The sequence below is a fragment of the Austrofundulus limnaeus genome, unplaced genomic scaffold, assembly GCF_001266775.1.
Source record: "Austrofundulus limnaeus strain Quisiro unplaced genomic scaffold, Austrofundulus_limnaeus-1.0 Scaffold26, whole genome shotgun sequence".
NCBI classification, from domain to species: domain Eukaryota; kingdom Metazoa; phylum Chordata; class Actinopteri; order Cyprinodontiformes; family Rivulidae; genus Austrofundulus; species Austrofundulus limnaeus.
Genome location: NW_013952428.1, coordinates 94,486 through 118,923, shown reverse-complemented (window position 1 = coordinate 118,923; position 24,438 = coordinate 94,486). Strand labels below are relative to the sequence as shown.

General features: G+C 38.0%; 1 protein-coding gene across 2 annotated transcripts in view; it reads left to right on the top strand.

Moving 5' to 3' along the window:
* LOC106515062 (contactin-4) overlaps window positions 1-24,438 on the top strand; it is a 116,128-nt gene that overhangs the window by 5,275 nt on the left and 86,415 nt on the right. For both annotated transcript variants that reach the window (XM_014004675.1, XM_014004674.1), the window contains exon 3: window positions 15,759-15,891. In XM_014004675.1, coding sequence (XP_013860129.1) covers window positions 15,759-15,891 — 133 coding nt within the window. The remainder of the gene's footprint in view (window positions 1-15,758; window positions 15,892-24,438) is intronic.

The window sequence follows — 24,438 nt, the reverse complement described above, 5'->3', positions numbered from 1 at the left end:
ATATATATATTTCTTTTTAAATAGGGATCTAATGCATCAAGACCAGCTGATTTGTGGTCCAGGCTGAGCAGTTCACTAAGAACCTCAGACTCCTGTATAGGTTGAAATGAGAAATGGGAGAGTCTGAGGCAGATGAGTGGACAACAGATGATTGATTAACAGAAGGAGAAATAGGAGCACCAGTCCTGTCCTTGTATGGACAACCTGCCTCAGCAAGGTGTTTGTTGAAATGGTTACCATTTTTGATTTGTCTGTGATGACAAGACCATCATATTTAATAAGAGTGGGCAGTTTTGAGAGGGCATATTTTTGTTTTCCATTGTTCTGATTGTGTTCCAAAATTTTTGAGGATTGTGGCCATTGGCTGTTAGTTGCTGTTTGAAATAGTTTGATCTTGCCTGTCTAATAGACTGGGTACATTTATTTCTTAAAGTCCTGTATGATTGCCAGTCACTTGCTCTGTTAGAGGCTTTAGCTCTATGCCACAGAGTTTATTTAGTGCGAGTGAGTTCAGACAGGTCAGTACTGAACCAGGGGCTAATGTGATTTTTTACTCTAATCTTTTTTGAAGGGGGCATGCTTGTGCAAAGTGGCAGTGAATGAGGTTCTGAAATATGACCAAGCATCTTGGACCTCTAGCATCATACCAATCCTGTGCCAGTTCACAAGTGCCAGGTCACACAAGAAAGCTTGTGCATTGAAGTTTTTTTTAAAAACTTTTGAAGATGATCAGTGGAGGGTTTCTTGGAACAATGCCATTATGAACACAGGCTACAACCCCTGGCAAAAAGTATGGAATCACCAGTCTTGGATGAACACTCATTCAGACATTTCATTCTGTAAAACAAACTTAGATCAAAAACATGATACAATAATAAGGTCATGCCAAATTGCAACTTGTTGGCTTTCAGGAACACTCAAAGAAATGAAGAGAAAACATTGTAGAATTCAGTGAATGTTATTTTTATTGACCAAACAGYGAAAAAAATGGAATCGCTCAATTCTGAGGAAAAAAAGTATGGAATCACTCAAATTGGAGGTAGAAAATAAGGACACACCCAGTCAATTTCCTTTCCCTAAATGGACACCTGCCTCAGATTAGATCTGCTCGTTAGTTTGCAGTTAAAAACACCTGCAGTCATGACACCTTTGGAGGGCTGTTGGGCCAAGTGMTGTAGTAAGAACCATGTGGTGTAGCAAGAACCATGGCTCCAGAGAAATGTCTCTTGAAACAAAAGAGTGGATTMAGAAACTTCTTGAAAAAGGTAACTCTTCACACATGATTGCTAAAGATGTGGACTGTTCACAGTCAGTTGTATCCAAGATATGGACCAAATACAAACAGCATGGAATGGTTTTTAAAGCCAAGGGTACTGGTAGACCAYGAAAGACATCAAAGCYTCAAGACAAACAACTTAAGGTCATTTGTCTTGAAAACCGAAAAAGTACAACTAAACAGATGAAGCATAAATGGGAGGAAGCTGGAGCCAATGAATGTGACGGAACCGTAAGAAATACCCTAAAAGAAATGGGATTTCAATACAAGAAAAGCTAAAAGAAAACCATTATTTACACCTAAACAAAAAAGAACAAGACTGCAATGGGCTAAGGAGAGGCAATCATGGACTGTGGATGACTGGATGAAAGTTATCTTCAGTGATGAGTCAAGAATCTTCATTGCACAAGGTGATGATGCTGGAACTTTTGTTTGGTGTTTTGGTGTTTGGCAGATGACTGTGGTTAATTCTTCTATCAATGCACAAGCTTACATTGAAATTTTGGACAGTTTTCTCATCCCTTCAATTGAACAGATGTTTGGAGGTGATGAAGTAATTTTCCAAGATGACAATGCATTGTGCCATAGGGCAAAAACAGTGAAGGCATTCCTTGGAGAAAGACACATTCAGTCGATGTCATGGCCTGCAAATAGTCCAGATCTCAACCCAATTGAAAACCTGTGGTGGAAATTGAAAAAAAAGGTCCACAAGAAGGCTCCGACCTGCAAAGTTAATGTGGCAACTGCTATCAAAGTGAGTTGGCACCAAATTGATGAAGAATACTGTTTGTTGCTCATCAAGTCCATGCCTCAGAGACTGCAAGCTATTATAAAAGCCAAAGATGGTGCAACTAAATACTAGTGATGTATTTTAAATGGTCTTTTGTTTATCTGTTTTTCATGATCACATGAAATCGCATCAGAGGCGGGCTCACTTTACTTGCTGAATGCTTGGAGGAGGACAGAACATGCATCAGTCCCAGACAGAGCTGTCTTATGAATGAGGCTGGAATGTGTTTACATACAAGTCTCATATTCTCTACAGCTCTCTACATTCAGTTCGGTTATCTGTAAAATATCAAATAAATTGCAAAACTCACCAAGTAATATTCACTTCTCCATTGGATCAAGCAGATTATCTGTTTGGCTTTTTATTTTCAATGTGTACTTTCAACAGAAATTGTGCGTATTTTATTGAATGCACAGTTTTTTTTCTTGATGGGAATGGGAATTTTTAAGGATTTGGGAGTTTACAGGTGAACTAGAAATACTGTTAAGGTCAGATCTGAGCTTTAATATTATGGGGAATATATTTGAGTGGAAACAATAGTGCGTTCACATAACAGTATTAATGGTCCTCATGAACATAAAGTCAACTACATGAACACCAACATTGACTAAGATTGTTTCACATGAAATCTGTCACAGAGAAACAGAGAGTGGTTAAGATCAAAGACCTTCCAATCTATTTTTTTATCCCATTTAAGTTTCAAAATCTTTGAATGCCATCTTAATGCTGGAAAACAACCACTTTTAATAGTGTTGGCATATTCCCTGTGGCTGTAACCTGGTGGTTTGGGCTGACAGTTTCGCCCACAGAGTCTTAGATAAATCAAGTTGGAGCTGGGAGGAAGTAACAACCTGCTGCAGGTGTGTGGGCCTTTTGGGAGAGCTGCTAAATGTATTGGAGTGTTAAAGGAAGAAAGACTTTAAGGAGTATAATAGTGGCCTACTATAACCAGTCTCTTGTGTTTTGTTTAAGCAGGATTTATTTAGAATATAAAAATGTACACCGACAGGATGCAAAAGATGTCAAACATTCAAACTGGCTATGGTGTGCATATGTTTTGCACATGTACCTTATATTTGGTTAGGGAAAAAAACTAAATTAAAATAAAAGTTTACTACACACTCAGTTAAGTTTAAATGAGCATAGCCACTAAAATAGTACTACAAAAGGGAGAACATATTCAACAAAATTAAATAAATAATGTCAGTTCATCAACTTGCAATGGGTAAACAAAATAAACTTCTTTCCCAATCATGAATTGTAACATTCAAGTTTTCTGGAAGTTGTTACATTTAAAATTAAAAGATATAGTGCTAATTTTTCTTAATCAGAGAATTTTTTTGATCTACCAACTTTATCTGTTTGATTGTGCTGTTGCTGGATTTTGGTTAAATGTTGGAAAATTTGCACAGTATTCATTTTATGCTGAACAACAGACTAAACATCATCAGGCAGACAAAGCACACCCTCCAATGTATTGCTATCCAGCCAACACTTTTGTGCTGCACCCTCCTGTTTTCTGGGCAAGAGGCTTTTTTCATCCAACTACCAATTGCCTTTACAATGCAGGTTGCTTTGCTGCCTTAATAAATTCTAGTCTGGACCCACACCTGTGCATGTTCCTTCCTTGTAAAGTGCAAGATGCAAATGGCTAACAGCCCTAACCTCAGAACTCAGTCTCTAGTGCTGTGCATTAATCTCACTGTAGCTTTTCTCAGAGAATATTATCTATATAGGTCCAACTACTGTCGCATGATAGCATATGCAATCAGTCCTCACTCAGCCTCAGAATCATTATGTCTCTGCTCTGGGAAAGTGGGGTAGCAATACATATTAAAGATCAAGAGTTATGGGAAACATATTTAGGAACATGCCTGGTATTTACAAGGGATCATTCATAGTACATACTGAGTTCCAGAGGCGATTGCTCAAATACTGCAAGGGAAGCTCAGCTTCCCCTAAAATGTAAAAAAAACAAGTGATCAAATATGCACTGTTGTGTGTTCATGTCATTGACTAAATATGTGCTATAACGCACTCAACTTTTCTTCAGAATCAGCTTCTTATCACTGGTAATGACGCGGCTTTCCTTTCCCTCAGCTTCACAGTGCTTTAAACAGTCGGACGCTGAGCATCCAAAGACTTCAATAGTGAGGCAAAAGAAAATGCAGCGAAACGAGATGATTCATTGGTAAAATGCTAGGCTTTGTCCCGCCCCCGGACGCTCAGCGTCTCTGGGGGTCAATGGAGCAGTGAGTGGGCTCGGACGCCCAGATTCTGCATGATGTTTGGATGATCTGTCTGAGCCTGAATCCCTTTTTGATTGACAGCGAAATGAGRGWATCAGAGATATTTTGGTGTAAACATGCAGTGGGAGCAGTTTTTAGTTTCATTTCTGTTCTGAGCTGAACCGGGACTTTCCTAATTCTCTTAGTGGCATTTTCTTTGTTAAAAACGACTAGCAACAAATCGAGTTTTTATTTCTGGGTGGTTTTATTGTATCTGCTTGTGTTTGGAGACAGACTTCTATCGCTCTTTCTGACGTCTATCACAGTTTCTGTGCAGCGGCTGCTGCTGAGCCCCTCCTCCGTCACAAAGCACTCAAAGGTGGACACACTTCACTCTAGCCTCGCGCCAGTCCCAGCTAGCGAGTTAGCTAGGCAGCAAGCTGCACATAATGGCAGAGAGTTTGAATGTTGTGGACCGGATTTTGATGAAGCCATTATAGCCTTGTTTACAAAGAAAAACAGAGTTAAACAGCAGGGCTGATCAACTCCTCAGATTAATTTGGTGCAAAAGGTGGGYAAACGTAAGATAAAAAAACTTTTTTATTGATCCCACAGTGGGGAAATAACAGGTCTTTTCAGCTGTCCTGGTATGACAAAGTGAGCTGGCTGCTGTAAAAGACTATATAATAATCTGGAAAATAATTAAAAGCATTGGATCAATTAATTCCTTTAAAAATCAAAGCAAAATTGTCAAAGAAACATGAAATTGTTTAATTTGTATTTGTATGAGTCACTGTTTGAGGAGTTGATTTTTTTGTTTTGTTTTATTATTTGGTTTATTGTTTGAAATTAATATTTTTTGTAAATAGGAGCAGATATCAAGATCTTTTTCTTCTTCTGCTGCCTTTTGTTTTATGTGTATTGTTTTGTTGTATTTAATGTTTTGTTTTTTTAAATGAAATGAATAAATACTATAAACTAAGAAAATGATCTGTGACATATATTATTAACTCTTCTTACACCGTACATACAATGTACATACCTGGTACATGGTATGGGGTTAGAGCTACATACCAGGTTAGTAAAGTACCTGGCATGTATTAGGGATGTACCAATCCAGATTTTTTGGCTCCCAGTACAATCCAATTTTTTTAATGATTAGTCTTTCTGATACCGATCCAATAGCATTATTTCTTTCCAAGACTTTGAGGTGTAGAAAACCAAGTCTTCTGTTTGAAGTTGACCTGTTATTGCCCGATGAAAGATGACTCTGGAAACAAGGCTGGTTTGAACAGCAATTACCTTTATTTTGCAGTTCAAGAAATACAGCCTAAAACCAAATTGTGGCCTCCAGCCAAATGATTCGCCAAGTAAGAAAGATGGAGAAATGAAGGCCAGAAGCAGGGGTGTACAGGGCTCTTTATACATTTCCACAGATGTACATAAATCTTGTCACGGTATGCCTCAAGCGCTGCTCTGTCCTAATATTGTGATGTGTGTCGAACTCTGAAGCTGGACGACTCATGGGCCCCACATCTGTGCATTCCTGAGACAACCCCCCACTGTTAGACACTACAACTTCTTTATGGCAGTTGTAAAGCATGATGATGCTGAAAACTGTCGCGAAAACTGGATCAGCCCGATCACATGACTAAATCAGATTCTACACTATTTTCAAAAAATGGCCATATCTGCCACCGATACTGATACTGAGTATCTGATCGGGACATCCCTAGTATGTACCGATGTATTGTACTTTCATTTTGTATGAAATTCAATTCAATTCTGTGTTTTTATATACAGTAGTGCCAAGTCACAACAAACGTCATCTCAGGGCACTGTAAGAAAAAAAAAACAATCTAAGGAAGCCAGCAGACTGCAATGAATCACTTTGTCAGTCTCCCATCCTGACCAAGCACATTGTCAACACGTTTCATGTAGGCTTCTTGTTAGAACAATGTAACAAATAATTTCATAGCACAGGCCAGTCCCCTTAGGTACCCAGTAACTACTTGATATGTACCTGGTAAGTACATGGTACATACCTTGTCAGTCCTTGATATGTATCCTGTACTTACCATACTGACTATCTACAGGGTATGTACTTGGTACTTACCAGGTATCTACAGGTGTTATGAAGTGACTTGTTACTATATATTTACAAGGTACACTTCATACTTGTGAGGTACCTGGTTGGCATCCAGTACATAAACCAAATAGAAGAACTGGGTTTATCATTTTACTTTGTGTTTTACAGATAGTTCCTTTTTTTCACCAAATCTATAAAGATCTATGTTGTATTTCTCTGAGTCCATGTCTCAGGTCTCAGCAGGGCAGTTAGCTATAATGAACTGTCAACAACCAAACAAACCAAAGAAGACTTGTCCTTGGTATCAACCTTACTAAAACTGTGACAACACAAACTGTAATAACGATGGAATAACTGTTAAGATTAATGTGCCTCATAAAAACAGACTGCAGCCACAAATAAGACATGTGACTGGCTACAACAAAACTAGGAACAAGTATTGAGTCAAGTTTCGAGTTATTTACAGAATCTGAAAGTGTGGGTTGTAAGCTATCCAATGATGTCAAACACATGAAAATCCCCCCAAAAATGAAGATAGGACCTTTTGAATGTTGGCGATCTGCAAACAAGATTAATGAGAAAACAGGCTTCAAACTTTCAGAAGAATAGCCTWTATGCCACGGACATCCGGTCCAGCACTTGGTGCCACTCCGATCACTTCCGGTTCGCGGTCAACACAGTGTTAACGAAAGATTTTTTTTCACCAGACAACGACTCTTAATGATCTCCACAGTACAGAATTAGCATATTACATGTACCAACATAAACACAGGAGATGCTCAGGTCCAGCCAAGTGYAAAAAAATCACTCCAAAGTGGATTAAAGCCATAAAAACAAAGGAAAGACGTTCGTGTTTATGGTTTCAGAATTTAGCCTTTTTTGCTATTCCATGGCTGCTTGTTCTGTGAATTTTTCACGTAGAGCTGTGACACTTATATTGTTGGAAAGAGCAGTCTGGGCTTTAAATTGATGGGTTACTTGTATGGTTTGGATCGTTTTCCCTGACATAGTTGAACTGAAAACGTAATGATTATCAGGCGGAGGTTCTGCGGCTCTCGGTACTCAGGTACTGGTATTTGACGTGTTTTACACAGTAATAATATTTGATTGTTGACAATAGTTTTAACATATTTCTTTCTTTTGTTCATCAGACAAAACTCCTAAATAACAGGGTTTCTTCCTACCTGCCTGTGTAAAACGTTTGGACAAGAATTCATTTCACTCAGTGGGAGTTTGAACCTTGAGTGAGTTTGTAAATAATCTTCACTGATGTACACACTGAAGTTATCTTTTGTGTGCAGATGTGTCAGTTCAGTCTCATCTCATCATGTCTTCCCTCCTAATGTGTTTTTTGTCTTTGTACATATCTGAGTAAAATAAACAACAATTTAATTCTGGACTTATTTTATTAAAGCCAAATAACAGAAATATTTACCTGGAGAATAAAACATTTTTAAACTGCAAGATGTACTTTTTTGGCTTGAAGAGAAGCCGTAGCAATAGAGTGAATGAGCACAACTCTTCCACACCAGTAGATTTCTGACCCGTTTCAGCAACTTCCAGTCTTGGTGTGACCTTCGGCTGGTTGTCGACCTCAATTGCCAAGCTCACTGGGTAAAGCCTCATCTGTCCAGCTGTACCACAACAAGACATTCCTATCCTGCAGCATACAATTTTGTATAGATAATAAATACATAAACTTTGACAATCTGGTCATATCAAAGATAATGCCTCTCTCACCCAAATTGTAAAGCAACTAACAAATTGTTAAACTTTGTCTAAATCCATCATGTGTATACAACAAACAGTTGTGTCCAAAAGAATATTTAAAAAAATAGAATTAATCCTTGAATAATGTTTATTTTGTCTTACACTGTATAACATAAAAATCTAAAAGCTCATCAGTTATTGACTAAATTCTATTATTTTTTGTGTTATTGTCCTACTATTGTTATTCATTCCATTGATTTTTAATCTCTATTTTTGTAATAAAACTTCTAAAGACAATTGTTTTCCTCCTCATTGAGTGAATATACAGTATGAGTTCACACTAAAGTGGTTGTACGCTGATTAAAAGGCTGAAAAACTGATTAGTAAAACTGATCTGGTTTAACTTATCTTTGCATAGATATGTGTGCCTATCGATGGCCAGTCCAGGTGCAAATGCTGGTGCTGCATCTGATGAGGACGGAGAGGGAAAAACAAGGATGAGACCAGTTGAAAGTTGTGCCTCTTTATAGCAGTTTTATCAACTTTTGTACTTTAGGAAAATAGTCAGGACAGAGACTGGACAAAAACATAATTTATTACATTTCAGTTGCCAACAGAGTTTAACATTAGTGGTCATTAGATTCATTTCATTTTTCAATAAAAATAAAACTTATCTTGTATATAATAGNAAGATAAACATAGTAAACTTGAGCATTTTTAGCAATAAAAAATGAAAAGCTCACACATATAACACATAAACACTGGAACCCCACAGGGGTGTGTCCTTGGCCCTATCCTCTACACCCTGTTCACCCACGACAGCACTGCCTCCCATGAGAACAAAATCWTCCTGAAGTTCACTGATGACGCTGCAGTGATAGGACACATCACTGGGGAGGATGGAGCAGCTTACTGGACGGAGGTGGCCGGCCTGGTATCTTGGTGTGGGGACAACACACCAAGCTCAGCTTACAGCTCATATTCTGGATTTATAAATCTGACTTTTGATAAAGGAGCCCCTGGAGTCCAGTTAGACCCACCCAATAACAATTAATAAGAGTTTTACATCTCTCTGTTCAGGGTGGACTAAGTGTTTCACATATTTTATTCTTTTCTTTTTTACCATTCAGCAACCTAATAGATTCCTTGTTTTGTTATATTTTATGTACAAGTTTAATGTGTGAGAAATCCACATTTTTCTGTTTACTCAGTCAATATTTAATAATGGCACAATAAATTGTTAAATATAATGATATGCTTCTTTTTTTTAATTCAGCATATAAAAAAAAACCTTCATGTTATGTTACCCTTATGTTATGTAATCAGTTATTCTATCGATAAGAGTAAAATTAAATTAATAACCCTGAACACTGAACATAATGATTCCCTCTGTCCCTCACTGGATAACTAAAATTTAAATCTTCAAGCATAGAGGACAGTGCCAGGCTAAGTAGTTATGGTTTAAAGTAGAAGTTCCACTTCCTTGCCATCCAGAAAAAGATTCATTTTTTGCTCTTGTATTTATCATTATAGTTTTTACCGTGTTCACAACAGCAAAACAGTTGTAGAATGTATGTTTTGTCCTTTTTCCTGTTTCTGTGACAGCATTCCAGCACCACATACATAGGGCTGCAACTAATGACTATTTTGATAGTCGTCTAATCTGTGATTATTTTTCCACTAAGTCGATTATTCAATGATTATTTGTCACGACGTCCATCTAAGCTTCCTGTGGGTGCACCTCCTGTTCCAGCTTCAACGCACATRTCATCTCACCTGTTCATCATACCTGTGAATGTCACCCTGTTATCCAGTGTATCTAATTTAAAATAACAAGTTTCCAGCTAATTAAAATAATCCATCCAATAAACTAAGAGGAATAACATTGGTCAAAGTGACATTCAGATGCGTAAAAATAATCCATCCTGTTTGAAATAGTGCTGGATGTGACAAGTCAAACGTTAAAAGACTTCACCTTCATCAAAAAAATGGGATAAGACAAGACAGGAATTCATATTAGTATAATTCAGTGATTTGTGATTTAATATGAAGCGTCAGCATAACTGAGCTAACTAACTAGCTCTGCTTCCAACAAACATTGTTTTCTGGTGGTAAATTAACAAAACTTATGGACAGTTTTCTTCAGCACAAAGTGATAAATCACTGAAAATAAGATTTATGATAATTCAACCTGACGAACAAGCTAACTTTATGAAACTTACCATCTGCAGAGGACAGTTGTAGCAAGTTACCATTTCATGATGTGATCAGGTTTTTGCTGCCGCTGTCCTGCCATGGAATAATGAATAATAATGGTTGATTTTCGGTAAAATGTAGCCAACTTTGGAAAACTTAAGGCTTGTTTTGTTTCCTCTTTGATGCAATTGTCTCTGAGTTCCAACATTATTATTGCTCTTTGATTTGCCCACGGCTTCTTCTTTGGTTTGCAGAGCGTCACACCATGTTCTTTTGTAAACAATGCAACAAAACAAGACAGACAATAGATGTGATACTGCTCCCAGCAGAATTTTTACCAGTGGGTAAATAATATTTTGCATCAACTTTAAAATTCCTCGTCGACCTATTTCCATAACTGACATTGCCGATTATGCTGACTAATCATTGCAGCTCTAATACAGGCCTACAATTACTACAGCGTTTCAATTGTTTTTCCGTGTGAATGAAAACATTTCTAGAAATGGTGCCATGTTTATGAGGAAAAAGGCATCATTTGAAGGCAGCATTCCCATGTGGACAGATTTTAAATGTCACCAGATAATTATAGATGATTGGTTGATGCAACTCTACAATATCGCGTGGACATCGGGGGCAGTTCCTGTGGATTGGCAGACCGGGGTGGTGGTCCCCCTATTTGAAAAGGGGGAACACAGAGTGTATTCCAACTATACGGGGATCACACTTCTGAGCCTTCCTGGTAAGGTCTACTCGGGGGTTCTGGAGAGGAGGGTCCGTCGGATAGTCGAATCTCGGATTCAGGAAGAGCAGTGTAGGTTTCTTCCTGGTTGCGGAACAGCGGACGAACTCTACACCCTCAACAGTGTCCTGGATGGTGCATGGGAGTTTGCCCAACCAGTCTACATYTGTTTTGTGGACTTGGAGAAGGCGTTTGACCGTGTCCCTCGGGGACTACTGTGGGGGGTAGTCCGGGAGAATGGGGTAGCAGACCCATTGATATGGGCTGTAGGGTCCCTGTACAACCGGTGCCAGAGCTTGGTCCACATTATCGGTAGTAAGTCGGACTCATTTCCGGTGAGAGTTGGACTCAGCCAAGGCTGCCCTTTGTCACCGATTCTGTTCATAACTTCTATGAACAGAATTTCTAGGAGCAGCCAAGGTGTTGAGGGGATCCATTTTGGTGACCTTAGGATCACGTCTCTGCTTTTTGCGGTTGATGTGGTCCTATTGGCTTCATCAGATCGGGATCTCCAGCTCTCACTGGAGCGGTAAGCAGCCGAGTGTGAAGCAGATGGGATGAGGATCAGTGCCTCCAAATCCGAGACCATGGTCTTGAGTCATAAACTGGTAGGGTGCCTTCTTCGGGTCAGGGAGGAGGTCCTGCCCCAAGTGGAGGAGTTTAAGTGTCTTAGGGTCTTGTTCACAAATGAGGGAAGAATGGAGCAGGAGATCGAAAGGCAGATTGGTGCTGCATCTGCAGTGATGCGGGCGCTGTACCAGTATGTTGTGGTGAAGCGAGAGCTGATTCAGAAGGCAAAGCTCTCAGTTTACTTATCGGCCTACATTCCTACCCTCATCTATGGTCACGAGCTTTGGGTAGTGACCGAAAGAACAAGATCGCGGATACAAGTGGCCGAAATGAGTTTCATTTGCAGGGTGTCTGGGCTCTCCCTTAGAGATAGAGTGAGATGCTCAGARATCCGGGAGGGACTCAGAGTAGAGCCGCTGCTCCCCCACATCAAGAGGAGCCAGTTGAGGTGGCTCGGGCATCTGATTAGGGTGCCTCCTGGACGTCTCCCTGGTGAGGTGTTCTGGGCATGTCCCACTGGGAGGAGGCCCAGAGGAAGACCCAGGACACGCTGGAGGGACTATGTTTCTCGGCTGGCCTGGGAACGCCTTGAGGTTCCCCCGGATGAGCTGGCCCAAGTGGCTGGGGAGAGGGAAGTCTGGGTCTCTCTACTTAGGCTGATACCCCCACGACCCGATCTTGGATAAGTGGAAGAAAATGGATGGACGGACAGATGATTATATACTGTAAACATATTCATTAAGTCTGTTTGAACCAGTACTTAGATTGCATCCAAATAATTTGTAAGGAAACAAAACCATTCAAGTGGTGTTTTTATGCCATTAAAACAAATGAATATTTGAGATGTAAGAAAAGACCATTTTTTTAACAGTTAGTGTGAAATCAAAATACTTGGCCTTTTTACTTGGCATGGGTCCGAGGTTAAGTCTCAAATCAGAGCACWAGATGAAAACTGACTACTGTTCTGATTGTGGCTTGATTCTGCAGTTTTTACACAGGCTGAATTACCATCTAAAAGTGAGAGGACAGTCAGTCATGACATTAATTTTTGGCCGACTTGCCTAATTGCTGTCTTCACTTCCTCTTTGAGCTTCCTTGCATATTCAAGTAGAGCAGAATCTGAACCTTTTTATGCCTTAAACTTGACCTAGAGGTTCTGTCTAATGAGCCTGAGCTAGGAGAGGTGAAGGTGAACTTATTGGCTCCTCAGATTTAAACTAGATATCATTAGTGATAATTTTATAGCTGTTAGTGCACCCAGTCAAATGTAAAACTGAAAGTTCAATCAGAACAAGAGAAAGCTACGAAATATTGTGCGTTTATGTCCATTTGTATGATAAGCAAAATAACAGATTTTATTGAACCAAACAACTTGCAATCAGCTCCATATAAATGGCTACCACAGCTAGACAACATTGTCAAACACACATGTTTGCTTTCCTATCCTCATGGGGTCTTTGACAATTCATTCATTTACCAGTCATTTCTGTAGCCTAACTCTGACCCTTTACCCTAAACTCACAGATACATACCTGTCTAAACCTAGCCTCACAGGTACATACCTGACTAAACCTAACCTCACAGGTATATATACCTGACTAAACTTAATCTAAACTCAATTCACACATTAGTCCTAAACTGAACCTCTGACCCACCATCAGTATTTCCCCCAATGGGGACTGGACTTTTGTCCCCATAAGGAACAGTGGGTCCTCGCCAGACTTTGTGTACCAGGAAAATAGTCAAAAATCATCCCCACCAAGTAGCAAAAACATGTACACAGACACATAAACACATAGATAAATCATAAAACTCAGCCAGTTTTACAGAAATTGATGCAAAATGTTGTAGCAAGTGAGAGTCATTTCAACAGTACTTAAGTGAGAACTAATTATATTTTAGGCTCTTAAAACTTTAAGTGAACTGTGTTTGTCTTACCAAAGTATCCCATGATCRACTGGATGTTTTGTTTCAGTTAATTTTGTAAAAATATTTTAAATGTGTAAAAATAAAGACATATACTGTAGGTTTGTACATGTTTTTGCTACSTGGTGGGGACAACTTTTGACCATATTCCTGGAACATACAGCCTAGTGAGGACCCACTGGTCCTAATGGGGACAAAAGTCCGGTCCCCATTGGCAGAAATACCATTGGTGGGTCAGGGGATAAGGCTCCCACATACTCGGGCGTACTGTGTGCGGTCCGTGAGCCATGCAGACTCCACGCATATTCTCCGTGGACGTTTGAGACTTCAAACTCGAGCGTACTGACAGCCTGGCAAATTCTTTAATTCTTGCAATTTCAGTCATGATGTCAAGGACGAGGAGGAAGACAGTTTGCATTTTAGCTGTAAAATAACAAAAGAAAAGAACTACTTACAAAGAATTTGAGCTATTTCCTCCCACGAATTTGTTGCTCGCTGAAATTCTTTAGAGTCCTTCTTTGATGAATCATAAAGTTTTCTAATCTCCTCCATGAGACACTCTTCAAATGTTGACTCCATTTCAACCCCAAATGACACGGATTCTCAACTTTATCTGCTTGGTGTTGCATCCAAAACAGTTTGACTTGAACTCGCCGGGCAGTTTATTGTGCGACACCGTGAATGTAAAAATGTGATCTCTGCACGGACCCATCTGGAGGATGGCCGCTTCGAGTCCGCATTGAGTATGAACCAATCTGTTCTCTCAATCACGGTTCAAGATTTATTTCAATACATCGTATAGTTCTCACACAGTAGCCATTTGAACTAAACTTTTCAGAGATTTGCTTATGTTGAAAGTCAGGTGCTGCACAGCTGCTGTGCCCTGCCCTMTAAAAACATCACAATTGGGCTTTCTGATTGGGCAGAGTAGTCTCTTGAGTCACATAACAAGAGGTTCTAGTAATTTAGCATGGCACTCAGATTACTCAGCAGTTTCAAGACATACAAAGCTGAAATTTGGTGGGGTGGTAGCAGAGACCTAACTCAACACATTCTGAATGTACTCAAAAGTTTAAGCTAGCCACTAAAGCTAATTTTAAAAAAGGTTCAAATTCAGCCATTTTAAGACATAGAGCTGAAAACTGGTATTTAGTCAAGTTTTGATAAAAGCTGAATGCTAAAAAAAAATTCAAGATGGCTACCTGAGCTAATTTGATACTCTGCCCATTTGAGTATTTTTAGTGTGGTTTAGTGTGGTGGTTGCTAAGACGGATCTTCATCACATATGTTTTCTTTTTTTTTAGTAGAAAACAGAACTGAATATTAGTTTCTTCATCATCAGTGACTTTTTTTCTTCACATACTGAAGCCAAATCAAAAATTCAAGATGGCCACCATAACTAAAATACAAAATTGACCATAACTCAGCTGTTTTTGGACATATTTGGCTCAGATTTGGTATGGTAGTAAAAAACAGTGATTTCCAACAAACAGTAAGTCCTTATTTAAATTGGATGGCACATGGCAAATCCTCTCATACAGTAGTTTCTCCAGGAACTGTTCTAGTTCCTCTTGTCCTCCGCCCTTGCAGCTCTGTACTCTATATCCTTTGTCCAACACATCCACATAATACCTACATACAATACATAATACAGTATTGCTTACTTTGTAACTTAAATAGCACAAAATTTAAAACAAACACAACTAAAAACATTTTAAAACGATTAATAAAGACAGTTTTGAAAAAAACCTAAGGGATTTTACTTGCAGTAAATTCAAAATTAGTCTAAAAGGGGAGTGTAGCCCTACGCCCAGAATTGTCTAATGCTGCAGTAACCAAGACTTTTTGTGTTATTTAAAACAAAGAGTTCAAGCAGCAGAAAATGGATGAGCACATTGTCCCAATAAATGGCCAAATAAATATAAAATGAGCAAATCAGTGAAAGAAAATAACTACATCTATCCAGGCCATTCTTCAAGCTAAATTATTCTCTGTATCTTGTTACCATCTAAATAGGTCCTGAAGACACGTCTCACTTCAAATCTTTCTTTTCTATGCCACCACATTGTGACAGGCAAGTTAAATTGATATGTTTTGTCTGCTTGTGGTTTTGCCCTTTGAGATGTTTAAAGCAGCATCAACTGGTTTCTGCCACTGACTAATTGGCTGTTTTACAAACAGGCTGTTACCCGGGTTTATAGTCAGCCATGTTGTGTTTCTGTGTGGTCCCGCAGAGAGCAGTGTCCTGCAGAGTCCTGTCTTCACCAAGCAGCCGGGCAGCATTGTGTATCCTGTACACACAGTGGAGAACAACAGGGAGGTAGTGTTCAGCTGTGAAGCCCAGGGAAGCCCACCTCTCATGTACCGGTGAGTTTGCGACTGATCCATCGTGCACGTTTCGTCTCTGTAGATGCTCTCTGCTTTAATCTGCTGAGCGTGTAAACATATTTCAACATATGGCTTACAAATGTCTGCAGCAGTCTCCTTCACTTTTATACATCTCTGAACAGTAATAAGAAGGAACAAAAGAAAAACTAATTAGAGTAAATATCAGACTCACTTTCTCATTTCTTGTACTGACAGGGAAATGACTTGTTTCAGACGTTATTGAATGTGACGTTTAATACCTATTACYCCTTTTAATGTGACACATAGCTGTAACGGTACACATGGCTCACTAGACAAGACTTGGTCCTGAGTTCACAAGAACAATATATTTAAGATAATTTCAATGAATTTCAAGAATATATTTTGTAAAAAATACTTTGTTTTCTTCTTGGAGGTTTTGACACAAATGGAACTGACTTGTCACTCCTGTCTGATTTCTCAGGAATCTCTTCTCATTTTTTAGCTTGATCTCTGATGAAAATATTTTACTACAGCCCTTTAACAGTTATAAGAAAAAAATATTTAACAAAATTTGTTTTCTAAAAACAATAGAAAAACCTAAAAGATAAGGTTTAAACTAAATTCTTGTAACTTCACATTCTTCCAGTCACCATGTGAATTCAATGTTAAGTCTGTTCTGTTTGTACCTTTTTGTATCTTGCATTTTCTACCCATTTCCAGCTGCTTCAGGGGGGAATGGGAAGGTGGTGGAAAGTTGGTCTCTCAAAGCTAGAGTAATGCAACTACTCTGGTTGTGCTTGGCATTTCGCCTTGGTGGAACACAAAGGATTTAGAGTGGTGTGAATATCTTCTGTGCTAATTTTAACAAAATCGTGCTTGATTTTACTTTGCAAAGCAGTTTTCATCTTAGAAAGAAATCTGACATATCAATAGTGCAAGGTTTTTGTGGCACTACATATTGTGACATGTTGACACGTGTTGAAAATATCATTACACTGAAATATTGCAATTCTTCATTTCCCAATATTGTATTGATTCTTTAAAGCACTTAGTATGTATTTAAACCGTAAACTTTCATGCCAGCGATTCAGTCTTGTCATGTAATTTAGCCTCCGTCAACTAGTGGGCAGCAGTCAGACAACCATTTGACTTCTCCACTCCTAAAGAGCCAGAGAGCAAATACAAATCAGTTTATAAAAGCTTGTTAAACAAGCAACTTTCCTTAAAATCAAAGCAGATATTAAGAAACAAAAACCAACATCCAAAGAAGCTGGCACTATTTTTTTGTGCTCAACTTTCCTACCTCATCTCCTCCTCCTCTCCCTTCTCATCTGTCTCTTCCTCCTCCTCTTCACTTATATGACTGGCATCAAACTCCATGACTGACTCTGGTCTTTTCAGCTGCTAATAACAATAACAGCAACAATCATACATTTATAGCACTTATGCAAAAAATTCAGTGTTATAATACATTATATAACAAAAGCTCTACACAACAGTAGATTAACTCAGTGAGATGTATTTTTTTCTTGAGCAGGTAAAAATAACTATWGCAACACACTCTTAGAAATTACCGTAAATTRATAGCAGTGTAGCGAATATAGTCAATATAGTCAAAAATGAAAATGGGAAATGGGCGTGTCCACTARAGCAGAATTCCAGCGGTAGCATGCTGTTATTCCAAAATACGGTAGGATACCATCAATTTGATGTCTTCTTCTGTTGTCAAAATCAAGACTGAGGACTGGCAGTAAACTACCGTGAAATAATTGCACAATATAGTTTTTTTTCTTGGCAAGACATTTTACATATTTGCATCTTAAAGAACCAACATTTAAAGACAACATTAAACTGAAAGAAAAACATACTTTTTTTAAATAAATCTTTTAGGGAATGAATCGAAATCCACAGAGCAAAATCAAAAGTGTTAGATTTCTAGTTTTGGTGTTGTATGTTAAAAATAAAGTGTTAATTAAACATCTGTTTAGTCAAATTCAAAGATAGGTTCGTCTGTTTCCCCAAAGAGTTGGCATTTGCTAAAGCAGTGGTTCCCAACCCTGGTCCTCAAGGACCCCTYTCCAGCATGTTTTACTTGTTTCCCTGCAATTCAGCAGGTCATTCAAACCAGGTGTGTCCAAATCAGGGAAACATTTAAACATGCAGGAAAGAAGTTCTTGAGGACCAGGGTTGAGAATCACTGCTTTAATACATGTTATCTGATTTATTATTTACAAATAAATGGCAACGAATCGATGGCTTCCAGAGGCATTACTAAAAAACAAAACACTAAGTTAATATTAAATTTTAAAATGTCTCATCAAACTCAGAGAAGCTCTTGAGGTGTTGGTCAACATTTAAAGCAGTGAATTTTAGATGTATTATACAGAGTAAAGGACTTATTTAATGATTAAGCACTTTTTATGATGTATAATGCAATAATAGTCCCACACTTAATCTACTCACTGTATTAATGTTTGGGGGAAAACATGCAAAATGATTACAAATCCCATTTTTGTTTTACAGAAAAGAGCAGTAAGGATTATTACCAGAAAGAATTACAGATGCCCAACAAATTCATTATTCCATCAGTTGACATTATTGAAGTTCTATGATTTGGTTGATTATAATATTTTGTCACTTATGTGTCAGGCTCATAAAAACACCTTACCTTCAAACATCCAATTACATTTTATTAAAAGAGAAAGTTTTTATAATCTCAAAAGGATAGAAGTGTTTGTTAAACGTAAGTTTAGAACCAGTTTGAAGGAACGGAGTACTTCAGTCCAGGGTATAGATTGTGAAATGATCTGGTGGATGAAGTTAAAAATGCCAGATCAATATGTCTTTTTGAGAGAATGTTAAAGGTGAATTTGTTACAGAAATATATAACAATATATTGAATSATGATGTATGTATGATGATGATGAGAGTAAGGGTGGGGCATTCCTATTTAAATGATTTTTTAGGGAAAAGGGCTGATTATAATTGTGAGAGTTGTGGAGAGAAAGAAAGCGTGGAACATGTCCTGATGACATGTACAAAATACACAGTTTAAAAAGAGAAGATGAGGGAAAAGGTAAGAGAGGTTTGATTTGATTTGATTTATTTATTTAACTGGAAAAGATTATTAAAAATCAAGCTTGACTCAGCATAATTGCTGTTTTACAGCAGGTTCCTGTTCTGCAGCACATAAAACACTCAGAATTACAGCATCACGTCATCATTATTATTACACNCATCATTATTATTACACCATAGACACAAAGACAAACAAGCATACCAAATGCTTGGTAGGTATGCTTAAGGAAGGGAAAGAGTGGAGTTTAAAAGAGATATTGGGAACAGAAGGGAATGAGGAAATTGGGAAACTAAGGAAAGCATTATTTTTATTTTTACATATGTAGTGAATACGCCCATTTCCCCTCACCTCATCATGCCACTGATTGACCTTTGACCACTTGAGGTCAAAGCTCTCTCCTCCTAGAATAAACTCATTCAGCTCTCATGGAGAACTATAAAAAATAAGCCTTTTCTCTTTTGTCCCTTCTTTCATTTGGGAGAGATTTTGTTCTCAAGAGTCTGTTATTTTGCTGATAAAAACAAGTCAAAACAAATATTCTGTTTCCATTACTGCTGTTCTTTAAACATGTGTATTTCAAATGCATAAACCCCTTTAAAATGTGTTGAATTTGTCTTTAATTTTTCAAGGGCTCTTTAGTAATAGTCATTTTATAACTTTGCATTTGTTGTTATGATGTTTAGAAAGTGTTTAGAAATGATGATTTAGTATTAGCAGAACATGTTTCAATCAATATTTTTATCTTTTTACATCTTCAGCATTACTTAATCATTTTATTAGTTTAACTATGTTTATTAGTTTACTAATAGTAGTTCATAATTAATCATTAGTTAATTGAAATATTAATCTAATGTTCTTTGAGTTGAGTTACTGTAGTCTGCTCAATGTTACTCTGCTCACAAGAGTCCCCGTGTTGTTTTTGATGTTCTCAACCTTGGGTATCCACACACATGCAAAGACACACACCACACAGTTCTCGTGAGAACTTCACCACACACCTGCAAAGATAACGCTACACACACAATTCTTCCTGTTTCTTAAAAACTGTCTGTTACTTCCTGTTCGTCAGTCTTCTGCTCATCTGCACTCCCCCACTGGGACCCGGGGTGCCAGACGCCTCAGGCTTCTTTTCTTATACTGGAAATCAGTCACTTTTCCAGTTCTCCCGCAGCATAATTTTCTCATTTTTACAAGGACCTTATCTTTATGGTGAAATACCATTTTTGTGTCAGGCTGTTCTGCCTGAAACCTGAAACCAACATCCTCCTGCTGTGAGCTCCTCAAAGCTTCCTGGTCGACCTGCCGCTTTGTTGAAAGACCGAGTCCATGAGAAGGAACCTGTGTATCCACTTGTCTGACCCAGAGAGGCCCCTCGGTCTGTGCTGAGACCAGAGCGTCTGGTCTTGTGTGGAGAGGTTTCTGGACAACGGTAAAAGCTGAAAGCTGGCTCACTTGGCCCCAGGCTTAAGCTCACGTCAAATACATAATGCAACCTTAAAAACCTTCAGAACCTTAAAAGATACATCTTTGTTGTTTGTCTTCTCTGTCTCTCTGTCTCTCCCTTCCACACACACTACACACACACTGACCCACACACACACACACACACTTTTTGTACATAAATTAATCTGCTTTACTTAGATAAATTGTTAAACAAATTGCTTAAAAGTAGAAACAATACCGTTTTTATTGAGAGCCCATCTTATTGTTCATTATTGTAACCAAATATTGATCATTCAATATTACTCTCTTTTAATAAAAGTCAGTTAACTTTGACTGGCCAAAATGAACCTGAATGACTGTCTGTTTCTGTGTCTGTGTTTGATTGGTTCATTTTTGCCTCAACAGTAACATCTTCGAGCCAGGAAGGGAAACTCTTAATTAAAATCGTATTTATGATTTTAACAAGGGTTTTCACTACACATTACACAAAACAAAAATATAGAATTTAGGTGGAACCATGAGGTTACACACTCATGAAGAGTAGGTGGAGGTATGCACCTAAAAGTTTTTTGCGATCCACCATTAAATTAGAAGAAGAAGAAGAAGAAGAAGAAGAAGAAGAAGAAGAAGAAGTGTTGCTAGTCTCCTGTGTCAGTAGTTTGGGCTGAAAATTTCAGCTTGAAATATCCCATGGACAAGAGGAAGAGGAAGAAGACTCTGGACTGTAGCACACATTCTTCAGAACAGGCTAATGGCAGCACAGCATGGACAGTACCGCTAAAAACTTTGCAGCCCTTGGACAGCGGAGCGAGGTACATTTTGAAGCTGTATTAGTTAGTGAATTTAGTGTTTTTATGTAAAGTATTCATGTTTTGTGTCAAACATAAGCAATGTATTTTCTTTTCTTTTAGTTTTCATGGTGTATTTGGAGCATGGTGTGTTCAGAGCACTTCAACAAACTTGGTTTCGAACGAAGTAAATACGAATCTACTGCAACCAGCGAAGCGCACTGTATTTTCTTGGATCTGAGGGACTGCTACGTGTGTATTTGTTCTTTAAGTTGCAATTTTGATCCTAATTATGTGTAGAGATTTACGACCTCCCCCCGTATGACTCTGCACTCACATGTGATACACCTGTCATGAATAGCAGCTCGTTCTTATTTCTAACAAATGCTGTTTGTGGTACTAAATCTGCTGTGTGTTGGTGTCATTATTTACTGACAGCAAACCACTTTAAATAATAATTACAGGATTGAAAAGGTAAATTTACAGTAAAATACTGGTAGCTGCAGGTGCCAATTTTTTTAATTTTTTTAACCGTTCTTTCAGAAAAACTGTAAATTACCGTTCTGTAGAAAAAACGGTAATCTACTGGCAGCTATAGACACCAGTATTTTACTGTTCTTTCACAGTATCTATACCGTACTTGCATTAACAATAATCTACTGTCGGGATAAATTACAGTACAGCTACTGTGCATTTTACGGTAAAACACTGGCGTCTGTAGCTGCCAGTAGTTTACTGTAAATTTACAGGATTATTTCTTAGAGTGCAGAAGAAGAAAACATATTATTACTTGATATATATTTTCTTTTACAATAAAGAAAATATGTATTTTTCTAGTCAGTCAGCATGGACTGATTTTAATTTGTTATTTAAACATTAAAGATTTATGGTGTAACATTTCTGATATGATGTGTTAAATGCTCTGTGATCCCTGAACACATTCAGAAACACMAACGTATAACTTCAGTCTGGGATGATGGATGTAGACAGAGCTGCTAACCTGGTTCTGTTGGGTCTTTGTGTCTCTGTCCTGGTTTCAGTCTGACCTCGGCCCCTTCATCACAGAAAATATCTGTTTATTTAACTCATTTGCTGCATCACGCACAAACTTTTTCCTTTTCCCCTCTTAGTTTCTCTGCTCCATCCATTTCTTTCTCCCTTCCTTCATAACATGTTTGTTAATTTTACCCGCTCGCCTTTTCTCTTCCTCTAAAAGATTTTGGAAGAGATGCACACCGGGCTGCTCCATTTGCAGATTCCTGCTCCCGCTCCACTTGCAGACTGTTTACAGGTGGAGGGGAAGGATGGTGCAAATGTGCAGACTGGATAACAACCTGGCATGTCCCTGTGTGTAACATCACGGGTTGCGGTAAAAACGGGGAGTGGATTTATATCAATACAAGCATTTATATAATAAAAAATGGACTGGACTTGAGTTTTTGGCACTTGGGCGTTCTCAGCATGAGAAATTGCAAGTGTAGCATGAGAGCGTGTGAAGACCCTCAGATGCATGAGAGTTGACAGCTCTTGAGTAAACGTTAGCACAATGGCTGAATCAGAGCAGATCAGGCTGCCATCAAAGCCCGCATATAGGGTTACCAACTGTCTCTTAGTAGCCAGAATGTCCCATATCTTGAGCCAAATTGAAATGCCCTGTATGGGACGCCCTTTCTCCCAACTGCAGCATACAACCAGAATCATCAAAATATCAAAGGTAGGTAGGCATTTGTCTAGTGCCCCGAGCTGAAGGGGGGTCCCTGAGGGATGGTACTGATGTGGCCAAATGCAKTGATCATATGAAACAGTGCATTGAATTGACTGTCATACTCGTGCTCCCTTCTTAAGGTGCCGCATGACAGATACACAGGAAGTATTAGCCTCATCCCATCTGTTTACTGAACTATAACACAAGATATATAAAACATATAAATGGCATTTGAAACATACTGAGTGTCTTAAAAATTGAATTTTTGCAGAACAATGGCAATATATAGCAATATATTGACTTGCTGTTGCAATATACCATAGTGTGACCCCCTGTATCATGATTTGTATCATATCACCAAATTCATGCAAATACACAGCCCTAACTGTATTGTCATTCCTTATTGTTAAAAAACAAATCAAAGAATAAACAATTAATGTCACTGAAGTGAGACACATTGATCCATAATTTAAAAAAAAATTAACAGGAGAGCGAGCTCAACATGCTCTGACCAAAAGCGTGTATATAACATGCTTACTCAAAATCTAAGCGAGTTTTAAAAACATTTCAGCTTGAAAGTCCATGCACTGCGGATACCACATGTCCTGCAAATAATAAGGTACAGATACAAATAATGAAATGCATTTCAAATACAACCAAACCAAATAATAATTGTGCCTCAACTCAGCCAGTTAAAGAAACAGGGTGCAAATTTCAAAAGTGACTAGCTTCCTGGCAACACAAAAATGGACAAACCAGATTATGTTCATGGCAGTTTTCTGTCATAATTAGAAAAAAACATGTACTATAGTTCATGCTACCATACCATTCACTGTTCGTTTTAGAAAACATCTAGAATTCAAAGAATAAATATGATTTTTGGGTCACTGAAAACACTTTGTTGTCTTTGTTATGTTATTATTTTTTTATTTACTGTCATTAAAAGAGAGGCACACAAATATTCAGAAAACAGAAATAAACAGAGATTTATTAAACTCACAAAAACTTATCAAATCACATCCCAAAAACGACATTGATTGGTAAAGCTTCCATTGCTTTGAATACACACATAGGCATGCATTTTTTTGCTCTTTTTCTAAAATAGTTAACAGCTCTGTCGAAAATATTCACCAACCTCAAAAGTTTTTTTATGTGTAAGGTCACAGTGACTAATCTAAAAATATAAACTCAACAACAGTGAGTACYTTTTGCTCATGGTCTAGCAGTTTTGGTTCATGCAGTCTCCATTTTAGAATGAACTTCTCTACTTAAAAACTTCATTATTTATGTTTTTGCTTTGCTAGTGCCTAACAGCTACAAAGAAAAAATACCCTTATCCAGTAATTTCATTCATGTTTTGTAATAATTATAGCTTCAAACTCAGGCTGTTCCACTTAATGCTTTGTCTCTTGAAAAACTTGCCAGTCTTAGCTTAAGTGTAGTTAAAAAATAAATAATTAGATAGATAGATAGATAGATAGATAGATAGATAGATAGATAGATAGATAGATAGATAGATAGATAGATAGATAGATAGATAGATAGATAGA